The sequence below is a fragment of the Quercus suber genome, unplaced genomic scaffold (assembly GCF_002906115.3).
Source record: "Quercus suber isolate HL8 unplaced genomic scaffold, Cork oak 2.0 scaffold_607, whole genome shotgun sequence".
NCBI lineage: Eukaryota > Viridiplantae > Streptophyta > Magnoliopsida > Fagales > Fagaceae > Quercus > Quercus suber.
In genome coordinates, this window is record NW_027070050.1 from 232517 (window position 1) to 259071 (window position 26555).

General features: G+C 33.8%; 2 protein-coding genes across 5 annotated transcripts; both read right to left on the reverse strand.

Annotated features, from left to right (window-relative positions):
• Positions 1-6998: 6998 nt before the first annotated feature.
• Positions 6999-12072, reverse strand: LOC112001634 (tetraspanin-6). 3 transcript variants are annotated; one of them, XM_065765107.1, is made up of 3 exons: positions 11364-12072; positions 9915-10231; positions 6999-7614 (listed from the first exon to the last, which is right to left on the reverse strand). In XM_065765107.1, the coding sequence occupies exons 1-3, from the start codon at positions 11853-11855 to the stop codon at positions 7332-7334; spliced, it is 1092 nt and encodes a 363-aa protein (XP_065621179.1). In that variant the 5' UTR covers positions 11856-12072; the 3' UTR covers positions 6999-7331. The 3 variants fall into 3 exon arrangements, with proteins under 3 accessions (XP_065621179.1, XP_065621180.1, XP_023889576.1); XM_065765108.1 differs by lacking the exon at positions 6999-7614 and adding an exon at positions 7658-7914 and having other exon boundaries at positions 11364-12068; XM_024033808.2 differs by lacking the exon at positions 6999-7614 and adding an exon at positions 9237-9472 and having other exon boundaries at positions 11364-12065.
• Positions 12073-21105: 9033 nt separating this feature from the next.
• Positions 21106-25742, reverse strand: LOC112001624 (serine carboxypeptidase-like 27). 2 transcript variants are annotated; one of them, XM_024033796.2, is made up of 9 exons: positions 24837-25737; positions 24649-24744; positions 24323-24415; positions 24121-24206; positions 23756-24016; positions 22614-22741; positions 22434-22529; positions 22011-22116; positions 21106-21678 (listed from the first exon to the last, which is right to left on the reverse strand). In XM_024033796.2, exons 1-9 carry the CDS (start codon positions 25189-25191, stop codon positions 21538-21540), a joined length of 1362 nt encoding a protein of 453 aa, XP_023889564.1. In that variant the 5' UTR covers positions 25192-25737; the 3' UTR covers positions 21106-21537. The 2 variants fall into 2 exon arrangements, with proteins under 2 accessions (XP_023889564.1, XP_065621175.1); XM_065765103.1 differs by lacking the exon at positions 22011-22116 and having other exon boundaries at positions 21533-21678; positions 24837-25742.
• Between the last annotated feature and the right edge of the window lie 813 nt (positions 25743-26555).

Below are 26555 nucleotides of genomic sequence, written 5' to 3' on the forward strand. Positions count from 1 at the left end.
CACAACTAGATATGTAGAGGCACGATTATATATGCAGAGGCACGACTAAATATGTAGAGGCAGATTGTGTAATATATATATAGAGAGAGTCACGGATAGACAGGACTAAAAATTTAGAGGCAGATTGTTTATTACATATAGAGTCATAGATAGACACGACTAAATATGAAGAGGCAAATTGTGTAATATATATAGAGTCATAGATACACAAAACTCCGAAATACTCTAGGGAAAGAAAAGTTTGTGTGACTAAGAAAAACTTAGGGTTCCTTATATAGGCTCAGGCCAGGAGTGTACACATGAAATCTTGGCCCTTGATTATAAAAAAAGAATCCTGACCGTTGAATTTGAAAGATTGTAGTAATTATAGCAAGAATCTGACGGGGATTTTGCTATCTAAAGTTTTTGAAACGTTGCATTATTTGCGAAATTAGTGCTGATTGAGCATCTTTTTTGTTTGTAGCTTTCTATATATGCGTTATTATTGGTTGGTGTGTATTATACAAACACAAATAGCTATATTATATTGGTGGTATATCTCAAAGATACAAGAGTACAATTTCCGGTCCCAATGAAGAGAGACTATTTAAGGGTGCTTGTGTGGCCATGACCACTTGCTTGGTTGATTTCCTATTTGCCAAAAAAATTGTGTTTAATATGACAAGTGGAATTGATGTCACCATATTACTATCCTTATCTCGAATCAAACAAATATATACATTTTACTATAATTATCATATTTTTCCATAAAAGAGAGAGTCGTTTTTCAAAAATTGATTCCTTTTAAGAGTTTAATATTAGATTCCCGCTTATTTTTATATATTTGTTAATTAGTACTACTTTTTACTTTGGTAAACCAAGGTTGGTTAAGATTTGAAATGGTTTAATTGTGGTGATTGGACATATAACCAAGTTTTAATTATTTTATATATTAGCATTTTCAATTTAAAAATAGAAATTTGAGAGTGAAAATGGCAATATACAAGAAAATTAAAAAGTTTCTTTTATCACCTTATTGCTTTGTTTTTTCATTTTTTGATTTTAGAATTGAGAATGATCCTCTCTTTATTTTTTTTTTTTTTTTTTTTTTTTTTTAAACAGAGGTATTCATAATTTTTTAAATATCTAACTATTTCCTCAAGTATGATCCTTTAAGAAAGGATTCTAAAAAAAAGGCATTTAAATTTAAATTTTTTTTATATGTTATGGTCATTTTTGTCACTGTAGTACCCATTGTATTTTGATACATTAATGGTTAGGCCTTGTTTCTTTGGGGGCAGTTGAGTCAGGTACTCATGTCAATGGATCACCGATTAGTTGTTAACATTGAGTTTTCTCCTAGGCAAAATGTAATTAGTGATGAAAATAACAAATTAATGAGAGAACCAGTTTTCTCAAGCTCAAGTAGTAATTTAGGCCATGAAGCATATAAAAAAAGATGAATAAATACGTTTATATATAGTAAGGTTAGATAAATATATTTAGTGAGACAAAACATATACATTAGTCAATGCCCAAGTAGATATATATTTCTTTCTCAAAAAAAAAAAAGTAGATATATATTTAGCAGCAAATCCATGCAATAAATGTATTTGGGAATTTCATGTAAAGGCATTTAGCAATAAATAAGGAGAGTAAAATTGAAATGGAGAAATTGAAATGGACTTCACAACAACCCAAGTATTGGGCATTATGTGGCTTCTTGTTTCGGGAAATTTGACTAATCTAGTTTTGCGCCGGAAAAGGTAATTTGGTTGGTCTGGCTGGTTTGGTTCAGTTTGTTTCTTTAAGGGAAACAAGAACAACAACATCTGGACCTGCTAAATTTAAGAGATCAAGAAAATAAACACCAGTTGTGATCATGCTAGCATTTTGTAAGGATTTGCAATTTGATGAGAACAAACTCACACCTAGACACAAGGATGCATTATATATAGGTGTGCTTTGGCTACTATATGGTGTGTTATTTATGAGATTATGAGTTTTAGAAATTCTCCAAACCCATTTACAAAATTTCCAAAGGATAAAAGATAGATGAGATGAGAAAAATCCTTTCATTGAGCAAGCTAGTGAGATTCTCCATTTAAGTCAACTTGTGCATTGTATACCTCTCCAAAAAATATTACACATAGGCGTTGTCCATTTGTTTGGGCTTTGTATATTTATTTATTCAGAATAAGTATTTTAACAAGTACACACACACAGTGGCGGAGCCAGGATTTCAATTTAGAGGGGGCAAGATTTAAAGACTATTTTTAAAAAGACAAAAACAAAAACAATTGTATATTAGAACTTTATTTGGACACATTATTATACTTAGGACTTTTCATAATTTCAATTAAGTACAAATATATATTTCATATCAAAACAAAAATAACCAATTCATAGTTACAAACAATTAAAGTAAGAGATTAATATAATTACATAAAATTTAGATACCTAATTTGATTCTTTAAAATTTAGATATCTAAAGTTGTATACATGTCTATTACTTTTGATTGCTTTTAAATAAGATGTACAATTCAAATTTTTTGTTCTCTATTCTTCAAAGTATTTAAATTTGGGTTCATAGTAAAAACCTAAACCTAGAGTTTAAAATTGAAATGTCTAAGAGATGGAGGAGAAAGAAGATAGTGGAGGTTTAGGGTCTGAAACTATAGTACCAATGTACAAGGACATTAGTTAGTTTAAAAAAAAAAAAATTATTTCGTATAAAATATTAAAATATAAGACCCACCATCAATTGAAAATTTATGAAATAAAAAAGAAAAGAAAGCTAGGATAAACTTTCCATGAATAGTAGTGACATGCTTAAATCTGGAACTTGATAAAAGTTTCTTCTTAAATCCATAATGATGTAGCAATGAGTCAATGTTGTGTAACATTTTTACCTTTTCTTTTTCAGTAATAGAGCTCTTTTAGGAACTACATTTTGTTTTTTTCTTTTTATCAAAGTGGGCAAATAGGTTAAACATTTAATAGAGTTTTTCTATCTTCTGCAAGATGGTACTTGTGATGAACTTTTTTTGGGTGGAGTCAAAGGGGGCAACTGCCCCCCGGAGTGGACCCCCCCGACTCCGCCCCTGGATACAGGTACAGCCAAAAAAAAAATAATAATAATAGAGGATGTAACTTCTGAACAACTCTATCTTGGAATTAATTCCTAGGCAGATGGACAAGTGGTGGGATTACCTCCCTCAATTCCATGACAACTCTGTTGCGAATTGCAATAGGACCACGATCGCATGGGACCATTGACCATGTATTAGCGCATCCTGTCAATTTCATGTTGAAAAATGAGCTTTGGTTATTGGTTTCATTCATCCCTCTATCTTCTGTACTCACTTGTCAGCCTCTTTATTGCAAAACATGGGTGACAATCTAGAGTAAAATTATTCTAGAAGTTGCAATTATTCTAAATTTTATGTATAAAATTTTATACATAAGATTTTTAATGAAATACAAAATTTAAAAAAAAAATTATTGTTAAGTCAATTTGATGGATAAGAACTCAAGAAAATACAAAAAAACAAATGGTGGTAGAGAGAAACAAACGGTGCCTGTAAACCCACGTCCTTTAAGAAGTCTACGACATCTATATTCTAATTTCTATCTCCCCACGATACCAATGATACCGCATGGTACTACCTGGTATATACAACTTGTTTACGCATACAATTTTTTTTTGGGATCTAAAATACTTCCAAAACTTTATTGAAACGAAGAAAACAATAATACATCATTTAGAAGAGTTTGTTTAAGGAAACAAGGACTCTCTTCCAGGAATGGACCTAAGATTTTAAGCTAGAAGGGGTTGAAGATAAGCGAAAAAAAAAAAAATCAAAAAAATTCAAATACACATCCATATAGTATTAAGAAACTTTCAACTAAAACAAATACACAAAAATCATTGTTTATTAATATATTAAGATGCAATCATCTATTAAAAAAGACAAAAGACACAGAACACTATTATTTCTTAATACACAAAACACAATTGTTTTTTTACATTTTTTTTTTAAGATTTACATGGGCTGGGTTGATAATTCATGATTTTGAAGAGGCCCAAGCTACAAAGTAAAGGAGCCCAAGTCTAAATTTTTTATTTTTTATTGAAAATTAAACTGCTAAAAAAAAAATTTTGGGCCCAGGAAGGGCCCGGGCCCCCACCTGGGTCCATCTCTACTCTTTTCTATACAAACAGAAAAGTCATCAATGCCTAGAGCATATTTAGCTAAGAGGTGGGCTAATCTATTGACTTGCCGACAAACATGGGAGAACTCCACTTGACGAAAATTATGAGAGGTAGACAAGGAACCATCCACAATAGCAGCGATTGAAGAAGGCAGGGAGGGAGATCTCTTTCAGCATTTATGAGAATCAACGAGTCTCCCTCCAAAACAAACTCTTGAATCAACATGTCCTTTGCAAATTGCAATCCGAATTCAATAGCCTTTGCAAATTGCTCCTGTTGTTGGTACTTGGAGTAAATTATTGACCACGAGTGGTCATGGATGGGGTCAACCACATCCCTAAGGTTGAATTTTGGAAAACGAGAGTTCTAAAGTTACTGGTTGAATAAAAATACTACATCCCTGTTTAGTTTTAAAAAGTGGTATATTTACCTTTTATTTTCTTTATTCTATATTCAAATCTTGAATTTGAATATAGAAAAAAGTATTTATTCCCACATTTGGTAATGTTTGGTAAGTTATTTTGAATATATAATTTGGATATAGAATACATTATACTTGGGTTTGGTCATTGTTTTTTTTTTTTTTTTTTTTAAACTAAATTTTCTCACTCACACACATCACATCACTAACAAAAAAGGTAATTTTGTGTCTTTACAATATTTACGAATATGCCACTGTATTTGTATTTATAGAAAATGAAAACGCTAAAAAGTTGTATTCATTTTTTGTATTCAAATCCAACTTTTAGGATACTGAAAAATGAAAACTGAATACAAATGTTAAAACTAAACTAGTTTTTAAGTGGTGGGACCCACTAAAAACTAAAAATGAAAACAAAAAAACAGTTTTTTTTTCCAGCTAACCAAACAGGCCTTAGTCTTTCACTTTGTTAAAATATGAAGAAGAAAAACATATAGAGAAGATGTAATTAAAGACTTGTGAAGGCTAAAGCAAGGAGAAAAGAAAGAAGACAAAGAACATGAAAGTTATGTAATTCAGTCTAGCAGCTTATGTCTGTAAGATAAAACCCTAGAAAATTACATATTTGATATTAGATTTGTGTGAAATACAAAGACCCCTAATTGGGTATATAAAGATGCTACAAGGTCTAGGGTTAGATGTTGATGAGCTTTACACTAAATTGGGCCACTTGGGCCAATGCATATAATAAACATAAACCCAATATCAATATGATCTTTAACACACTTTATATTTCACCAAATACAGGCTACACAACCTTCATACGACTAATTGTTTTCCTTATAAAATAACCCAAATTTAAAATAGAAGAAAAATTAAACACATAATATGATATATATTAGTTTTTGGTGGAGTATAGAAGGAAACATTGAGAGTAAGACATATTTTTTTTTCCCACTAGTCTTCTATTTGGCTAACATTTTTTTTTTGTTATGCGGAGAAGAGGCCCCTTTACAATTAAGAGGTTTGTGGTCATATCAATGCATAGGTTATCGGTGGGAAAGTACAAATTTATTGGTTAATAATATTTGTACCCTCGATATTTAATTTATGTTCAATTCCTCTTCACCTACGACATCTTACTCTCTAGAAAGTAGAAACTTGCTTCTCTTTTTCTTTTTCTTTTTTTTCTTTTTTTGAGTTATCTTGTGTTTGGCCCCATCCATGACCACTTGAGTTATCTCACTCATTGAGCATTCACATCAGCTCTTTTATAAATATGTAAAATACACATTTTGACCACTTTTACACATTTTGAACAAAAAAACACTCTATATCAGTCTTTTTAAAATCGGGTAAACTTGTGTAAAATTATCAACGAGCTACAGTACTCGTGTAAATTTACACGGGCACTGTAGCTCGTGTATTTAGTTTTTTAATAGTTTTTTCTCTTCCTCTTTACTTGACTCTCACCTCCCTCTCTCTCTCAGACGCTGTGCTCTCTCTTTCTCTCACAAAAAAAAACCCACTCCATCCTTTCATCCTCAGTTCTCTCTCCCTCTTTCACATCTCTCTCTCTCATTCAAAGCATGCCATCGAAGTTCATAGTGTGGCGAGATCGGCACTGTGGGTCACGGCGTGGTGAGATCGGCGCATGGCGTGGTCTCGATGGTGGCGGTGTGGGTTTGGGTCGATGATCGATGGCGGCGATGTGGGGAGGACTTGATGGTGGTTTAATTTGATTTTATGGTGTGAGTTGGTCTTGGTTTGTGTGGGTTTGTTTGGTCTGGGTTGATTTGGGTTGTGGGTTGATTTGGGTATGTGTGGAGGCATGGAGGCGTGGAGACAATGGCGTTTTGATCGGCGTTGATTTTTCTTTGTGTGGGTTGATCGGTGTTGGTTGATCTGATGTTGATTTTTCTTTGATTTTGGGTGGAGATCGGGGTTGATCTAATGTTGAATTTTCTTTGATTTTGGTTGATCTATGTGGGTTAATGGCTTTTGGTTTCTGATGATGGTGGTGATGGTGGCTGTGGGTCTGTGAGAGAGAGGGGCAGTGAGGGATTGAATAATAAAAAAATGTAAAATAATGAATATTTTATTGAATAAATGTGTAAAATAGATAAACTGATGTGGGTGTATTGTAAAAGTGAATGTGTAAAATAGAAAAAGTAGAATTTTTCGTGTAAAATAGACAAAAAATTTACAAAAACTGATGTAAATGCTCTTAATAGTTTACTCTAAGCATTAAATAGAAGCTTGATCTCTTTTTTCTTTTTCTTTTTTGGAAGGCAGCAATACCGACAAATTTATTTAATGCCCAAGTTGCATATACCAACAAATTTCTTTAATACCTAAGTTGGGGATTTTTTAGAAAACAACTACAAAACCCAAACAATATTATTAATTAGGCAACGTTTCAAACATATTGCATTTCTAACAATTCGACTTCAGAGGAGTCGATTTTACTATTCATATCGCCTATTTTTTGCGCCACGTAGATAAAGAAATCGAGTCTTTTGGACTCATTTTTTATACACAGAAACCGACTTCGCTGGAGTCGATTTCTGTACAAAGAAATCGACTTCAGTGAAGTCTATTTTCATGTGTAGAAACCGACTTCACTGAAGTCAATTTCTCTGTATACAAATTCAAAGAAATCCATTCACGAAGATTGCCATAATTCCCTGAACAACCAGAAGACCCCAGAAGAAATCAAATCCAAAATGGAGTTGTACCCGAGCGTGTTCTCCTCCACTGATCCGATCCGATCACCTGAAGCTTTCGCCGGGGTTTGGTCAGAATCGGCGCCTGGAGTTTGTTCTTCGTTTGCTGGGTTCGTTCTTTGTTCTTCGTGCTTCGCCGTCGGTGTTGCTGGGTTCGTCGGGGTTTGGTGAAATCGGAGCCTGGGTTCGTCGGGGTTTGGTAAAATCGGCGCCTGGGTTCGTCGTGGTTTGGTGAAATCGGCACCTGGGTTCGTCGGCGCCTACGAACCCTACTGCAAGTATTAAAATCTCCACCAATGTCAAAAGGCAGTAAAGTGAAAGTAAAAGCTACTAGCATTAACTATTAATACGATCTTTGATTAAAGTTAAATCCATCTTTGTACAAAAAGCAGCAAAAGAAGTCTGTAAAATAAAAAGAAGACATGGAGATCTCAAATGCAACACTGGAAAATAAACTACGTTGTCTGTCCCATCTGTATTAGAGCACTCAGGAACACAAACTCAATCTGAGAGAACATCAGAACTTCTTTAGCTAATAAAGCCCTTCTTTTTTGTCTTGCAACCATCTCCACCTGTAGAAAAGTAAGCCAAAAAAAGTATTTCTTAGCAGTGCCGGCTCAAGGCATAGGCAAGTTGGGCCTAGGCCTAAGGCCCCACCAAAAAATAAATTTTTCCTTAGAAAAAAAAGCCCCACTTTTCATAGTTAAAGACCCAAATTTTTATAAAATTATATATATATATATATTTTTTTTAAATGTTGTACATTTTTTTATTTTTTTTTTTTTTTTAATGTGGGTTTTTGTTCCGGTGGGATTTTGGTGGGCAGTGGTAGTGGTGGCGTGGTGGGCGTGGTGGTGGTGACTGGACAGTGGAGGAGCGGTATAGAGGTTGAGGGAAGGCGGAGAAATTCCCTGATGCTAGTGATTGGAAATAAAAAATAAAAAATATATCGTGGTGGCGGTGTGGGTCTGGGTCGATGATCGGGTCATGGAAGAGGATCGGGTCGTGGTGGCGATGGCTCCGGTGATTATTATTTTTGAATGGGTTTGCTCCGGCTGGGTTTCAAATCGGCGATTGTTGTTGATGGGTTTGCTCCAGTGGTTGTTGATGGGTTGAGGTGCCATGGCTGTGGTTGTTGATGGCTTGTGTGTTGCTAGAGGTTGAGGGAGAAGGAGAGGAAAAAAAAAAATTGTTGGAAAGCGCAGGAAACATGAGTCTGAAAAAAAAAAAAACAATTATAAAGAAATAGTAAAGAAAGATTAAAAAATAATATTTTAATAAAAATAGAGATTTGGAATGTATGAGGCATTGTAAAATTGGATGGTATAATGATAAAGTAAGGTTTTAGAATGGTAAAATAGAGTAGCATTAGCATTTTCCAATACTAATGCTCTTACAATTAAGGGGTTTGTGGTCATATCAATGCATAGGTTATCGGTGGGAAGGTACAAATTTATCAGTAAATAATATTTGTACCCTCAGAATTTAATTTATGTTCAATTCCTCTTCACCTACTACATCATCCTCTCTAGAAAGTAGAAACTTGCTTCTTCTTCTTTTTTTTCTTTTTTCTTTTTTCTTTTTTTTTTAGTTATCTTGAGTTTGGCCCAGTCCATGACCACTTGAGTTATCTCACTCGTTAATGGTTTACTCCAAGCATTAAGTAGAAGCTTGATCTCTTTTTTCTTTTTCTTTTTTGGAAGGCAGCAATACTTGATCTTAGCCAAAAAGCCAAAAAAGGTATTACCGACAAATTTATTTAATGCCCAAAGTTGCATATACCAACAAATTTCTTTAATGCCCAAGTTGCATATACTTCAACTAACCCTACTTTAAGTATTAAAATCTCCACCAATGTCAAAAGGCAGTAAAGTGAAAGTAAAAGCTACTGGTATTAACTATTAATATGATCTTTGATTAAAGTTAAATCCATCTTTGTACAAAAAGCAGCAAAAGAAGTCTGTAAAATAAAAAGAAGACATGGAGATCTCAAATGCAACACTGGAAAATAAACTGCATTGTCTGTCCCATCTGTATTAGAGCACTCAGGAACACAAACTGAATCTGAGAGAACATCAGAACTTCTTTAGCTAATAAAGCCCTTCTCTTTTGTCTTGCAACCATCTCCACCTGTAGAAAAGTAAGCCAAAAAAAGTATTTCTTAGCATGAGCAAGAGAAAGATAGAGAGAATGAAAAAGGTTAAAGTTCAAGTTTGAACTGGGCCTGCATATCCAAAACCAGTATGACAAAGCCTCTAAAGATACCTTGGACCAAGTTTAAGGCCCACCAGATCATTTAGGGTCCGTTAGGCCTTTGAAACTTGAAAAAATGATTCAAAACTAAGGGAAAAAGAGAAAAAGTGTCAATGTCCAATTTATTCAAAAACTCTTTGAATAACTTTTTTTTATGTTATCTAAAGCTTAAAAGTTAGTAATAAAATGTTTTTTTTTACCTTATCCCTTTCTTTTTTTTTCACCTAATAACCAAACAAATGTGAAATGCCCATGTAATTAAAAATGTGAGAGAATGGAACAATTGCAAGAGTGTTTCTCTCAATGCCTGAGTACTCACCAGTGATAATCCCATCTGGGTTTGATATGTTTGACTCGGTTTTCGCCATAAGGGTATTCAGTTTCAGCTCGTTTTGTGTTTCGGAAAGCACAGCAGCCGATTGAATAAATCCCAATAAGGAACACAAGCATGACAATGTTAAGAACAGAGAGCTTGTGCCAGTCCCTTCTCACATTCTCAAGCACCCCGGCCTTGCAAGAATCACACTCGTAGCACAACAAGTCGGGCGCATTGTTCCAATGGTAGCAATCCGGGTCTTGGGCTACCGCTGTTGCCATGTTGTAATTGCATGAAGTTGGTGGCTTACAACAACCAGACTGAATAGAAATTTATTATGATTAATATTAGCATAAACTTATTAATTTTGGCCCCACCCTAAAATTGAAATAAACATAGAAGGTTTATACTTTATACATATTTCTTTATTACTTGTACTAAGATGGTTTAAATATTTTCTTTTGTTGTTCTTTTAAGAGGAGGTGGGATATTCCACTTAGTTTAATTTTAAAGCTTTTTACTATCACATAAGGATCAAGATTCAAATTTCATTTCCATGAAAAGAAAATCAATTAGTGTCTTAGCTAGGTTGATGGCATTATAAATTCAAATCTTATCATATTTATTAATTTTTATAAAAAAAACTAAAAAGAAAAACTATGTTATTGAAAAATTAAGGACTTTTTGATTGGCTTGTATTATTAAGAGTGGCTATTTATGCTTATCACTCCTTTTCATTATTCCGTTTGAAAATTGATGTAAAAGTAACAATAATTTTTCTTTTTATTAGCAACCGAGTAAAAGAAGGTTGGAAAGATATTTTTACAAATTAAAGAAGCAAAAGGAAAGAAATTCAAAGGTTCTTTTTTTTTTTTTTTTTTAAGTATACGTATTTTTAACGTACACAGAAAGTGGGGAGAGTGAAAAAATTCAAGGTTGATACCACAAACTTCAAGACCTACAAATCTCTATATATGATTAGTTAAGAGACTATCTTAATAGAACACTCACCCAAACAAAAAACAAAAAAAAAACAAAACAAAAGAGATGTGCAAAATTATTGTATTAATAATAACGATTCTTGTCAACAAAGAATTGCAGAAAAATTTAATCAACCCCAGGAAAAAAGTTGATTCTTATTGTAGGGGAAGAAAATGAAGCAAATAAATTTACAATTTCTGACATTGAGATAATTTCTTAATTAAGAAAATTGTTTAATTTCCCATGCAGGAATTTATAGGACAAACAATTTGTACCCTTAAACCAGCTGAGAAAGTTTGAGACCTTACTGAAATATTTGCAACCAAAATAATGATTTCCCAAAAATGATAGAGTGGAACTTCAAATTAAAGACACCACCATATGTATAAGCCATAAAAGACAAAATCTTAGTAGTAAAGCTCAACAAATTCAAGCCTTGAAAGAAAAGAAGAAAAAAAAGAATAAATTCACCTGTATTGGAGACATGTCCTTCTCAAGATAATCAAGAGGTGTCCAAAGAGTAATCTTGGCACAAGTCTTAGAGCCCAATATACAACTCCTAATAGTCATCCAATAATTAGGATCCTTAATCCTATTCCTCAACCAAGGAGAGTAGTCCTGTAAACGATACTCCTTATAAACCCTACCAGGTACTTCAACACCACCACCTTGGCTAGTAACCACAAAACCAAACACAGTCAAAGCCATTAGAGTTCCAATAAGGAACAACATGACCACTAAGTAAACCCAAAGTGCCCATGCTACATGAAAGCATGCCCCAATGAAACCAGCTAGGGAAATAACAAGGACAACAAAACCCACAACTAGAAGTGGGGTTTGGAGGAAACTCTCACAGGATGTGCTATTCCTTGCCATCCATAAGCCTCCACCAATGATGGGTATTGAAGCTAAGAGTGTAAAAAGGTTCAGGAAGCCGATCACCGTGTTGCTTAACCGACGCATCTCTCTCTCTCTCTCTCTCTCTCTCTCTCTCTCTCTGTGGCTAATTTCTTTTTCTGATTCTTGTGATGTCTTCTTCAGCTTTCTCTCTCTTTTTAAATGGGTGGCATTGCTTTTCTTTGTTTCAGGTCCTGACACTTCGTGAATTCAAAATGTCCATCACCTTTGCTCTATTTGCTTTTCCTGTAATAGAGTATTGTGAAACTTTATTTGAGAAGAATGTGATGAAAATGACTATACTATACTTCTTAGTCATTAAGGAAGTTTGTTTAAACTTACAGAATGACTGAAATGCCATTCCTAGCACACTGTTAGAGTTTTATATAGCCCACGGTTTTAGGACAATAAGGAGAAATTAGTGTCTTTGGTCATCCGGTACAACCAACGTAACACACGTTAATCTTATACTATACATTCATCTTTTATATACTTTTATTTATATGTATCATACGTGGTATACACGTGTAGGATCCAATTTTATGCCAAAAGAACGTATTGTACACTATTAGAATTAAAAGTTATGCTAGAAATATTACAAGTTTTGATATATAAAGTTTACAAATTAATGTATCAATTTTTTAATAGGAAATAAAAATATAACATTTTTTTTTAATGTTGTTAATATGATGCCAATCATGCTATCACATCAATTCATAAACATTTTGATTTTGTAATAAATTGATAGTAATTTTGACATTTTCCTAATATTACATGTGTTTGGCAAATAATAGATTAATTGAAACAAATCATGTACTCTGAGAGCAAGCAACGCATTGCAGAATAGAATTGATTCAGTGATAACCTTTCTACTGTCAACAAACAAGCGGTAAGTGATTAGCTTATAAAAGATGCATCGATTCATTGTGCATTGTCCAAGGCAAGAAACGAATAATAGACATTTTGGTAATTTTAATATGGGGTTCAATGAGTTGCGAATGGTTTATGGGCCCCATTTTGGACTTCTTTTTGAAGCATGATCAGATGCAGAATTAGGCTATCTTTGGGTGGGAATGGAATATATAATCGATGCCTTTTTCTTATCCACTCAAATTCTTTTTTTAATTGCCTTTGATAATCTTTACGGCTCCACTATGCCCTTGTTTTTCAATATAAAAATATATATATATATATATATTCCACAATATGTTTTCAACCATTTGATTTGTCACTGACAAAAAATAAATTATCAAGTGGTTTTGATCATGTTTGTTATTGTATACTAGAATAATAGAAGTGCAAACACCTATCTTTGATTTCTTTTCTTTTCTTTACTTTTCATTTTCTTGCTTAAGAAATACTACTCCTATTCTATATAGGTCCAAAAATGAAAATAGTAAAGTGTACATAATAGAGTTGTAAAGAATGTATTCCTGAATTTTTCTTTTGCAAAATTTGTCATCATTCATTAAAGAAGACGTTTGCACCTTATCAAAAGCTAATAAATATTGTCTTCTTTTTCTTTTCTTTTCTTGTGTGTGAGATTTTTTTTGGTAGGCTTATTATCTAATAATTTAGATTTTTGGCCCCACAAGTAAAGTATGGAAACAAACTTTACCGGTATATACCTCTCTAATAGTATATTATATTAGTATAATTGAGATTTTTTTTTATCCCACAAACAAATGTAATAATTACACCTAAACAAGCATATATATATATATATATAACTAACTTCTAAAGTGGGTTTCAATTAGCACTAGGGTGTCCACTAACTCACTAGGGTGTCTACGAATCAAGTTCGTGTGGATTTTTGTTCCAACCGCCACCCTACTCAAAGATTTTGGGTTCAAAAAGAGATCATCAATTGTCAACCATATATCAACACTTAGGTGTTCTATTCACCAATGTTCTTTGATGAGCAGCTGTTTTGTAGGTGTGGTGTAGCAACAACAAGGAGGCATACCAAAGGGGCAATTGAGGGAGAACGAAAATCTCTAGATCTCCATTCCCCCTTTGAGTTCTCTGTCGAACGAGTTGGGATTGTTGGATTTCCAAGTGGTAAACCCAACACTCAAATGGATGAGATCATATTTCTAAGGATTTAACCCATCATCAACCGCTTCTAGAATCAAAATTAATTGAAACTTGTCTAGTTGGCTTGAGTTGTACAGGCATATCGATGGTTGATGTTCAAACAATTCTAATTAGCTCAATTGATCAAGTATCTGAAATCTTATTATTTATATCTACTAAAAATTGTCTTTCAGAGATATTATATATATTTGGACTAATAAGGGAAGATTTTATATCTCACGAGTGCATGTGGAATCCATATATATAGGATTCATACATATTGTGAGAAGAGGGTTTTAAAACTACAAACATTCCTTCGAGTCCGAAATGTTAAAACATTTAGATGGTTGATTTCTACGATCATCTTGGGTTTAATCAATTAGTGGAACTATAATAATATATCATCACGATACTGATAGGTGGCTCTCTTTTTCTTTTCTTTTTTTCTGGTATGAAAAGGACTAAACAGTACTAGAATGTTTAGTGCAAGGACTAAACCATGTTCCTCATAATCACATAGGTCAAACCCTTGTATACTATGGCTCTAGCTACGGCCTACCAAGTACCAACCTAAATCATCCGACAGCAAGAATCCAAAAAACAACCACTAGCTATATATTTTTAAATAATGAATTTCAATATAGTAATCGCATAAATTATCAAGAAAATACAAAAACAAACACAAAAAAAGTGTAGTCCTAAAAATTTTCAATAGTGTAATGGCATATATACCAAGCCCAAATTGGGTCCATTCTGCTTTAATTTATATAGTCCATAGTTATGCATATAGTCCATTCTACTTAACCCTAAAGTTATGCATATAGTCTATAGGCTTCTTTTGTACATTTTTATTATAATTAAATAATTTCCAGAAAAATAAAAATATAATATAACTCAATAATATACCCTCAATTTTTACTTTTTACAGTCAAATTTTGATGAATGACACCAAATTATATATACTTTATCCATATTAGAGGCGACTCTACAACCAGCTCAGGAGTTCAAATGAACCCCTTGACCTGGCCAAAAACCAAAAATTATATATGTTAGGTTCTAAAAGTTTAGGAATTTATGTATTTAGAACTCTAATTTGTAATATTGGCAAACCATGATCAAAACAATATGTTTAGTCTCGTTAAAGTGTGCTCAAAGTTGATTAATTATTGTAAAGTTGGAATCGAGAGACTGTAGATGCATTGGGGCATTTCGGTCTGGCTCAATCGATCGAAAAATAGATTCGATCGATCGAAAGTCGACTAGATTGCGTTTTCTGCAGTTTTTCCAACTCAGCCCTAACTCATTAAACGTTTAGGGTTTTATGTTTTTGCCCTATGTATATAAGGAAAAACCCTAGCCACGTTTTTAGAGTTGCTCCAGTTGTATTGTTGCTCATACATTACAGTTTTGTGTAAATCTCTTGTGAGATCTAGAGGAGTTTTCCTTTACACAAAACTTAGGATTTTCAAGATTGAGATTACTTCAACATCTTGATGATCAACTTAGTTGCTACCATTGAAGTTTAAAGAATATCAAGCGTGGGTGCTTGTAGCTGATTAAAGAATTCAAGAAAGAAGGAGTCCGTGAATTCGGAGCTTGCACGGGGTCGTGTCAATAAGTTCTACTGGTAGGTAGCATTAGGAAGTCGAGCGGGGAGCTTGTAAGTCCTTTTGTATGAACTTCGATTCTTTCATAGTGAATTTAAGTTTGCCTTGAGGATAGGTGGGTAAAATCCTCCCTAGGTTTTTTACCGGTTTGGTTTTCCTGGGAGATCATATCTTGTGTTATTTATTATTCCGCTGCTATATATTCTTGATATGATTGTTTGATTGTTTTAACCTAGAATTGCTTAATTTGACTAAGTAACAACTTGGCTAATTAACTAAGCTACTCAATCTGCTTGTGTGTTAAGGGGTCTAAATTTCCATCAATATATATAAAAAAAAAAAATTGACCCCTAAAATAAAATTTTGAACACTCTAACCCTACATTTTGTTTAATCCCAATTGAAATAAGCTTGAATATAATCATTTTAGTGTTATTTTCACAATAATTTTACAATAAAAGTTAAGTGGCAAGTTTTAATTAGTTTTTATCTAAATCCACAAATGACATCACTTTTTTATAATATCGTTACCAACTTGCTACCTAAATGTTGTTGTAAAAGTATTTTGTCAATAGCTAGCTATACTCTTAAAACTGCTGCTTTATTTTTAAAAATAAATAAATCTTCTCTCCGGACTCTGGCTTACTTTGCCATTGGCCACAAAATGTAATTGTTTTTCTTGCACTTTTCTTCTTCATTAGCAAAAAATTGCACAACTTTTAGCACACTAAAATTACAACACTATTGACCCCCCCTAGAATAAAATTCTGGAGCCGCCACTAATCCATATTGATATTAAGAACGTATATCATCTAATTCTCAAACATAATCTAAACATTTATTTAGTCACTGGTGTATGTTTTTAGACCCCTTAAAATACAAGTTGTTTAACCTAATACTAAGCCAAGTTGATTACTAAATTCATTAACAAGATCTAGGTTAAACATATTCAGATCATATCATGTGAACAATGCGAAAAAGTAAATAACACAACGATATGATAACCTAGGAAAACCAAACCAGTAAAAAACCTAGGGAGGATTTAACCTAATTATCCTCAAGGTAAAAAGCAAATCAACTATAAAAGAATTGAAGTTTATACAATAGAATATAGACCACAACATTCTATTACTATCTTGAGTAGAAAACTTACTACCACAACCCCATGATAACTCCAAGTCCACGGACTACTTCTTTTTTTGGCATTTGCAACAACACAAGCTCACCTGCTTGTTACTTTGAGACTCCACTCAAAGGTTTTGAATCTCCTTAGACGTTAATCTTGTATGCAGCAACTTTTACAATACCGAATCTTGAGATCTTCAAGGAATAACACCGGTAGAAGATATTAGAAAGCTTTTGGGTACAAAACCCTAGATCTACAAAAGAGGCACAAGATGCACTCTAATCCCTCTAAAAAAAACTCTGAAACCCTCTTTAGGGTTAGCTTATAATGTCTTTTAAATACTGGAAAAAATGGTTCGCGATTTGGGTTTCAAACGGTCAAGTTATGGCCTTTTTACGTTTGTTGATTTTTGCTGATCTGCGACTTTCAATCGATTGAGTACCAATCGAATGACTTTCGATCAATCGAGTACCAATCGAGTACCAATTGAACAAAACAGATTGTAACTCTCTTTTTTTTCATCCCAAACTTGAGTTTTTTGTCTTGGACTTCAATGTAGACCATTCTAAACCAATGAGACTTAGTTTTTGTCATAGTTTACCAACATTACAAACTCAAAACCTAACAACTGGGGCCATTAAAGTGATTTATTATACAAAATGAATTCAGAATTTTATTAAGGTAAAATAAATTAATTCTACCTTCTTCTATATATAAAAATGTCACACCTTGTGTACAAAACTCCTACTTTTGTTAAGTTTGAGAGAAGTCATTGTAGGCAACCTTACCACCAATTTTTTTTTTTTCAAAGGCTAATTCTCGAACTTAAACCAAACCTACAAGTTACCCTAGGATGTGAAACACGAGGAATTTTCCAAAACTTGCAAATTATAAACTAATAAACTAAATTAAGAACTAAAGTGCTAGCATTTCTCATATATATATATATATATATATATCTCTATTTTTATATAAATTTTTACTGTTACTTTTTTTTTTTTTGGGTGCTGTGTGTAAGCTATAATATGTGCTAGCATTTCTCATATATATATATATATATATATATCTCTATTTTTATATAAATTTTTACTGTTACTTTTTTTTTTTTTGGGTGCTGTGTGTAAGCTATAATAACGAATTGAACTCAGAGGGGGTTTACATAGAATGAAGAATTTTTGAAACCAATGACCAGATTATTGATTCCCTTATTTTCCTGGACCATACATCGAAAAAGCTCGAGAATGTAAAGACCAGAACTCAGAGGCAAAGTTAAAGCAATAAAATAAATCCATGTACAACAAGCCGTAGACAATGTGTCATGGAAATATGTTTGCTAAAGAATCCTGCATGGCTTTCTCCGGCAAGGTAGAGTGGCCTATGCCTTGTATTTAGCGAAACTCTCTCAAACCATTCAACGAGAAATATATAGGCTTCTTTTGCCGCAGTTCCAAATGCATTGGAAAATTAGTTAAGGTAGGTTTATAAATTATGTGAACTAGAACGAGATAGTGTATGCACATGTGTGAGACAGGTGAAGTGTTTGAATAAGGTAGGCTTATAATTTATGTTCTACGATTCCTATGCCAAACTTTGTATATGTCGGGTGAAATGTTTGAATAAGGAAAAGCAAATTTACCTCTACACCTTGTACCAAATAGTAGTGACCCTGTTCCTCAAAAAAAAAAATAGTAGTGACCCTAAGTTTGAACTTTGAAACTTTTTAGGGTAGAGTGTAACACTTGTTCTTTTTTCTTTTTTTTTGGTAATGTGTGTAAGGCATGTTCCTTACTTCAATATTTTTAAGGACCATTTGCTTTTTATCATTTAAATAAATAAAATCATTAGTGTTTTGGGTGAGACTAATGTTTAGATATAACTCAACTCACTTAAGAAAGTGTTTGTCATCTCGTTAACATCCAGCCCTCAAATATTGGTTTTTCAATTGATAAAGGAATTATTATGATCACACCTATATGGCATATAGGTGACAAGGCCAAATATCCCCACTCGTATTCCAATTAGCAAAAATAAACTCACATTATAAGTTATAAGTTATAACCAAAAAACATTTAAGTAACACTATTGCACTGCTTTTCTTTTTTTCTTTTCTTTTCTTTTTTTGTGTAAATGTTACATTGCTATTCTAGATACAGACAGAAAATATAATCAAAATGCTATGAGAAAGGACAATGCTACTGATCTATTTTATATAGGAAAGTTCCATTGATCAAAGAAAACAATTTATCTATGATTTCAATTTTTAACTTTTAGTTTTATTCAAGCGTAAGGACTAGGGAGAGATAAAAGTCTCTTGTCTTAATTAGTCCTGCCTTCTCGACCACAGAAGGCTCCACCTCCTTAGAGGCCTCTTAAGCCATAAAGGATCACATTGGCCCACTCATGAGCCCAAAAAATGAGTGGCCAAGATGAGGGCCCTTTATTAACCTGGGCCTCAAATCAACCACAAAACTGGAGCCTGGCCTATTTGTGGGTCCACAAGTAGCAAAGTAACAAAGACTTGGGCACTGGACCCACGTCTTACCCTAACAGCAAAACCCAAACATAAAACATAGAGAAGGCTACAACTCATCTCCATCTTCTGTAACAAAAACCCAAGAAGGAAGAAGTGAGATAAAAATGGATCCATCCCAATTACAAGGAGCCACTCAATGGCCAAATTGTGAGCCAAAAAATTAATATTTCTAAAGACAAAAATAAAATGCAAAGGCTCTGTTCAAATCAGAAGAAAGCGGGACAAGAAAGCGAAGAAACCAAGGGGGGAATGTAATGTGGTTTTTGCAGAGCTTCAATGATCCCTTTGAAATCTCCTTCAATAGACACACACAAGTATAAACTCATGAATATATATATATATATACACGGATTTTTCCAACGTTGCTCTCACCCTAACTCTACATTCTGGTCCCTTTGGATAAATCATTAAATCAATCGCACAAATCATGAATTCTGTAAACTAGTTTAGCAGCCGTATTTTGATGGTCAAACCCACACACCAAAGTTGTGTGATTATGATTGCTATCTAACAGTTTTGAACTTTCAAATTGTGAAAAGACAATGTCTGATGTGATAGGTAATACGAGCATGGCATTTGAAGTTGGGTGCTTCGATTTTTGAATGAAAGTCAAGAAAGTGAAACTGTTTGACTTGCTTTGGATTTGTTTTTTCGTTATTGTAAGATTGCTGTCTGTGCCAGTGAAATCAAACTGAGCTGGATCAAGATCAGCCATACCTATTTGCTGGCTTGACCATATGCTGCACATGGCTTGATCATATGCTGCACATGGCTTGACCGTACACATTTCAACTTTTTTTTCGATTGAGTTAATGGCGCAGTGCGTTCTCCTAAATCAAGTTACCGACAGCCAAAGTGGGCCATGTTATCGTAATCTACACAGTCCAAAAAACTAGTTTGTAACCCATAACATCAACAAATCAAAGTGTTGAAGGGCCGCTTGAGCAATTAATATAATATATAGAAATCTCAACTTAATTCAGAAAATTTAAGGGGTCGTTTGATAACGTTGTTCTAGTAAACGTTATTTGTATTTTTTGCAAATATGTATAGATAAAAAAATGTGTTAAAATACGTATAATGTTGATTAAAAATTGAAAACATGTGTTTAAACTCCTATACCAAACGGCCCCTAAGTTTATGAGTCTCTAGACGCTCTACACTCATTTATGAAAACTGGCACGTGCATTCCTTTAAACTCTAATATCATTTGTTGGGAGATAACATCTTAATATGACATATAGAGATACTACTTTACCCAAAAAACTTTTAAGCCTTATAAGCTTAGACCCAATTATATTTTAGTAACTATTTCCTCTTGATATTATTTTTCAATGTGTAACTTCATTCACATGTATATTCCCAACAAAATCAAATGCCATAGCAAAAAAATTGAAGATCAAATTGAGCTGCAGAGGATCAATGTTTTTTGGCACCCTATGGGACACTTGTTCTTTCCTCTTTTCTCCCTTTGTTTCTTTTAATGAACTATAAAATTCCTCCTTGGATCAGAAAGAACTATAAGATTCCCAGTGTGCTTTGTTACACATTGCTAAGAAAATAGTTGGATGATAGCTTTATAAGTGCTTGGGTTACCTTGGGAATTAGAGCACTTCTTTTGGACTATTCCTCTCCTTCTCCTAAATTACTTCATGAATAATTTCTAATCCTAAACTTATGAGCTTGATTTATCCCCCTGCTAATTGTTTAGTGCCTCAAGCAGCTCCTGCTGGAATTGTTATAGTCGGGTTAATATTTGCCTCCTTCCCCTCTTTGTTTTATTCTCTTGGTTGCTGGTACTGTCTGATTGTTTTACTTAGTAATGCATGCACAAGTTTCCTCCATGTACTTTAGAAATAAAATTAAATAAAATAAAAAGAGGAAAAATGTCCTAATAGGCAATGGAATGTTCAGTTGCAAACACAGTCCTATGGTTCATCTTATATATATATATATATAGAGAGAGAGAGAGAGATTGCTGGATCCCACAATTTTACCCATAGAATTACTTACAATGTGAACATTTTCAATTCAAGATTTACAAAGAAAAAATAAATAGATCATACAAGTACAACATTGTTGAACAGAACAAGATCAATGATTATTAAGTAGCAATGCACGGTTGTAATTATTGAAATCCTACAAAGAATACATTTCATGTATAAACTTTGAATACTAAATTATTCCATTTTAGTATAACAGACCCTTCGGCTTCCAGCAATTTTCCCTTTTCATACACAACCTTGCAAACTGAAGTTATGGAATGGTGCCACTTGGGGGGCAAGAATGGAGGGGCACTCGAGAGGAATGCTTCTCTTTATTGACTTTACCTAGCCCCTGTATAAGAATTGTAATATATATTTTTGGTGCTTACTTGTTAAGACAGAGTGATTAGGATTAAGTGGCTTTAGCTTGGCAATGGCTTGTTCTCCAAAAATGATTTGAAAAGAATGAAAGCCTGGCGAGGGCGATGAAGTGGAACCTCATGTCCTGCTCCAGTTACTGTGACAAATGTCAATCCTTTGTATACTTGGCTCCAGCCACCAACCTGTGTCACAAAAGAAGAGAGCTTGTGAGGAGATGATTGATCAAATTTAGAGCAATAAAAAGTTAATTTGCAATATTGGCCCAAACAGATATATAAATGGTCGTTATAACAAACTGTTGTAAAATTGTTGTATAATTATGTTGAGAAACAAAAATATAGGCAAATTATTTATAAAGAACGTTTTTACTAAGGGCAATTACCGATTCAACTTTCATTGCACTAGTACATTTTGATGCTAATACTAGAATCAAATGTCACATAATGATCTCTCTGTAGTGTATTCCACAAAAACTGACAGTAATATGTTTGAAAACATCTTTCTGAGCACTAACCTTTCCATTGTCATACCATGGGTACCAGTTGGTAATAGTTGGTAGCTTCAGGGCATCAATGGAGTAACGAGTTGCAGTCACAGGAACCACCGCATCAGTGTCTCCACTGACAAAAGGGTTCATAAAAATCCATGTTCATATAGGGGATGCATATAAATCTAACAAAACTCATTGATAGAAATTCCAACTCCATTCCACACCAACAATATGACAGTGCTAAAAGAAAGCATTAATAAAACAAACTGCAAGCAGTAGCGAAGTGCTCAGGTAAAAATGAGATATCGTTTCCAGAACTACAACTATATCAACATCACTTTCCCATATATATAAATAAAATTACTGACTGCATAGTAAACTCCGTGAAGAAGGGAAGACACACATATACACGCACACAAACAGAGTGAGAGAAAAAGAGAGAGAGACCTGTATACCCATATCCTAAGACCAGCAGCAATGAGTTCTTGGTAAATAGGAAGCATAGAGAGTGGAGAATCCGCCCAGTAATTACCAACGATATCACTGTGAAGGAAAGATTTGAGGCAACAATGCTATTACAACATATGCAAGGAAATTATCTCAAATATCTAAAACAGAACTCTTTACCTGCATGTTTTCCATGGATAAGAAATCCGAGTTAAATTTGCATGGAGTGCCTTCTGAACTTCTGGGCGATTGAAGTACACTTCAGAGTACCTATCGGTGCAGGGATCATATGCTCGGGACATCCATGGCTTAGGTCAAAATTGAGAGAGTCAGATCAACTAAAACAAACCTCATGAGCAGTTTGTAATAGATTAAGCAATTTTTAGACCACTAAGATGAATATATTGATACTGAACAAGTAGCGCAAATTAAAATAGCAATTCTAACCGAAATAAACCAGTAGTTAGGAAATTCAGAATCAGAATTATTTTATGCAGTATCGAATCTAGAGTTAATCCAAAGGTAACAGGAGAACATGGGTCTGGGAAAAAAGAAAAACATATTTAAGTGTGGGAAAAGCCATTTTCGAAGCATGTGTTGCCCTTTAGGACACATTCAGAACAAATTTATATACTCTACATATATTTAAAAGTTATTTACATATAAACAAGTATGTATGTGTGCATAATTAATTAGATACAGAAAATAAGAGTTTAATGTAGTTTAATTGTGGTTGAATGTTCCAAAAATCTATGGCACAATGCCTTCAACAAAATAAAAGATAAAAACTGTGACAAATTCCTAACACATACAACGGTTCAATCAGCACAAAGTTAAACAGGAGAGTTAGTCTGCATCTGTGGGGCTTCTAATCAATCAAGTGATGTCTACTGAAGCTCCTACACACTTTTAGAATGACTGGGAAGATCATAGGCATGCAGAGAAAAAGTATGATATGAGCATGTGCCAAGGGCCTGAGGCCAGGAGACCCAGGACCCACTTCTCAATATGCAACATCATGAAGAACATAAAAGCACTTGGGCACCCTCAACAGCTCAAATTCAAGATCCAAAAGCTCTCTCAAGTACTCAAATGATCCAACAGATCTAAATCTAAGTTCCTTTCTAAGCCAGTCAATGTGAGAACAATAATCTGATTTTTGAAGGGAATAAACCTGTATATTCTTTTTCTTTTCCCTTCCCCTGAAAATTCATTAATCATATCTGTATATCATATATATTACATATAAATCTCTACAAAGACTATTCCAAAATTACCATTGTCCAGGTATGAAAAACAGAAAAAAATTGATGAGAGCTTACATAATGACCCTTTAACTCGCGCTTCAATGATTGAGTGTTATTGCAAGGCCGAGTGTAAATGCTATATGGATCAATCTTTCCCTGCTCCAGCACAGCAACATTGAGAGCCTTCATGCATTCCAATGAGGGGTGCTGAGATGACCCAAAATCGCAGGCAACTCGTAATAAGCGATAGGTGGAATCCGAGATCAAACCATGGGTCCACCAATACTCAAAGGTGCCAACATAATCATGGTAATCATCAGTAACAGCGTTTCCCACCTATAGAAAGAAATCAAGCCAGAAAAGAAAATCACCTGACAATGGTTGATTGCCATGAACAACCAGATGAAAATTGAAAGCATAATGAAATCTAACATTCTCACCAGAAATCCCTTGAAGTTAATAATTGGGTTCTGGACTCCTTTGTTTCTTTGGTAAACAATTTGAGATAACTGAGGAACATAGTGACCTAAAACAGATTGTGTTCACAAGTTAGCTCATCCATTATCATATTAAGTTTCCAAGAAACTTTGTAACATAATTGAAAACAACAATAAAAAAGAATGACTTAAAATAACTCAAGACCTGCATAACTTTCTCCAGCAATGTAGAAATCCCTGTGCTTATACTGTGGAAACCTTTCGAACCAATTGACAAGAAATGTATATGCATCTTCGGCTACAAATGTACAACGCCCAGATCCCAAAAACATCCAAAGATGTCATTTAACTAATGTTGAGCTAAAATACCATAATGTACAATGCTTATCAATCATCCACACTAGTGAATTTTACTTAATTTCACTTGTGTAGTGAATTTCACTTGTGTTTACTTAATTTCACTACACAAGTGAAATTAAGTAAACTTGGGCGTCAATGACAATCTATTTGACAGTTAAACAAATAAATTACCTGTCTTCTTATCACCCGCTGTGTACAAATCTGATGACGTATTTGTATACGAAAAACCAACACCAGCTGGAGATTCGAGGAACAGTAAATTTGCCACTGTATGAAAGTTTGAAAATTGATCAAAAATTAAGTTAAATCTCATCATAAACACAGTAAATGAACATTGGCTTGTCAAATTTAATACATACAACTGCTCCAAGCATAGGGATTTAGGTAAAGGGTCTTCCCGTCAGGCCTAATGTGAAAAGGTCCTATCTCTTCAGCTGCACCATAAGCAACAGAAGAGCAACCTGGACCACCATTGAGCCAAAGCACTAGTGGCCTTGACTCAGGTTTACGACTAGCTGGTGTCTCAACCAACCAGTAAAACAATGCTCTCCCAGCTTGCTCATTCACAGTCACATAACCTGAATACTGAGCGAACCCCACATTCTTTGGCTGCCCTGGCAACTCAGTGATCCTATCACTCACTTGAGAAGAAGCAAAACAAGTTCCCACAATAAGGGACAAAACGCAGACAACAGAGACTACAGATTGGCCCATGAATGAATCAGACAAGTAGTAACAAAGTTAAACAAAACCCAGAAACACAAATCTCAAACTTGTTCAGGCTTTTTAAGGAGTATAGCTATAGAACATTGAGACAGAGAGAGTGAGACCAATAAAGACCTCAAGTTTGAAGTACAAAACCAATGGTCACGAATCCCAAACTAGCCTTGGACTTCCAAAGAATTCTCCTACAAGCATGGAACAGCTGAAACAAAGAAAACCCAGATCCCAAAAAACATCTCTGAGTTCCCAACTAATCTATCTAAAAAGCAAAGTGAGGTTCTTATAATCTTATCATATAGATTTGGAATTTTTTTCAAAACCCCAGTGATTGGGATTAGCTGTGATGGGGGTAAGAATGATCAATTATAAAAACCATGCATTTATCTGTGTTCATTATTATAATCAAAGCTTTGAATTTTCTTCTCTCTTTCTTGGGTTTACTATTATCAGGCAATTCACCAAACAGGTTATAGGCGCACATGGGGTAGGTTCTGAATATTCAAACTTTTTTGCTGAGTTTATTAACATTTTTAGAAACCTCTAAAAACCCAAAAGGAAGGCGGTGAAGTAAGTATAAACACTGTTTTTTTTTTATAAGAAGTATAAACCCGTTAATCATTGACTAATCTAATCAGTGAAACCAATGAATGATAACAAAAGCTCTAGTCTCAAAAAAAAAAAAAAACAAAACAAAACAAAAGCTCTAAAATATGATTAAAAAAAAAAAGCTTTAAAATATATGGATTTTACTAATGCGTGTTTTAAGGATACACAATAATATACTATTTTTTTTAAAAAAAATTTATCAAGAATTGAAATAATTTTGACAGCTTTTTTAATTCTTGATAAAATTTTTCTTAAAACATATTTGTTAATATATGTTCTAAGGACATACATCGAAGGGCAAGGCTTGTGTCTAGTAAAAATTTTCACTAGACACGACAGGAGTTGGACACGTGTTTAAGAGTGGACATGTGTCCAAGATCTAACATGTCAAGTGAAAACTTTCACTAGACACAAGCTGGTCCCTTAATAGAACCCAAAATATATATAGCTTAAAAAATTAAGTTTACCAAAAAAAAAGCTTTAAAAATTAAAAAAAGTCACACTCAGTACCGGTCCAGTTGTTATTAACCACTCTGCCTTGTGGCCCATCGAATTTTGCTCTCATGAATGGAGGGAACAAATAAATGTGTAGGGTCAGTGCAGTGAGCCCGTGCTTAGTGCACTGTTGGTTCTTACAAACCTTTTTCTTTCGTTTCAAACTTTTATTTCTTCTTTTTAGTCTTCTTCCGGGCCCCCTCTTTATTTCTTCTATCTTCTTGAATCTTACCTTTCTTGTAATTAACTTTTTG

Excerpts from the sequence above, each read along its gene's own strand:
- LOC112001634 (XM_065765107.1), bottom strand. The coding sequence starts at position 11,855 with ATGCGTCGGTTAAGCAACACGGTGATCGGCTTCCTGAACCTTTTTACA. Across the intron at positions 10,232-11,363 it reads AGGACATGTCTCCAATACAG|TCTGGTTGTTGTAAGCCACC; the intron begins GTGAATTTATTC and ends ATTTCTATTCAG. Across the intron at positions 7,615-9,914 it reads CCCAGATGGGATTATCACTG|TAGGGTTCGTAGGCGCCGAC; the intron begins GTGAGTACTCAG and ends TAATACTTGCAG.
- LOC112001624 (XM_024033796.2), bottom strand. The coding sequence starts at position 25,191 with ATGGGCCAATCTGTAGTCTCTGTTGTCTGCGTTTTGTCCCTTATTGTG. Across the intron at positions 24,745-24,836 it reads TCCCTATGCTTGGAGCAGTT|TGGCAAATTTACTGTTCCTC; the intron begins GTATGTATTAAA and ends ACTTTCATACAG. Across the intron at positions 24,416-24,648 it reads AGCGGGTGATAAGAAGACAG|CCGAAGATGCATATACATTT; the intron begins GTAATTTATTTG and ends GTACATTTGTAG.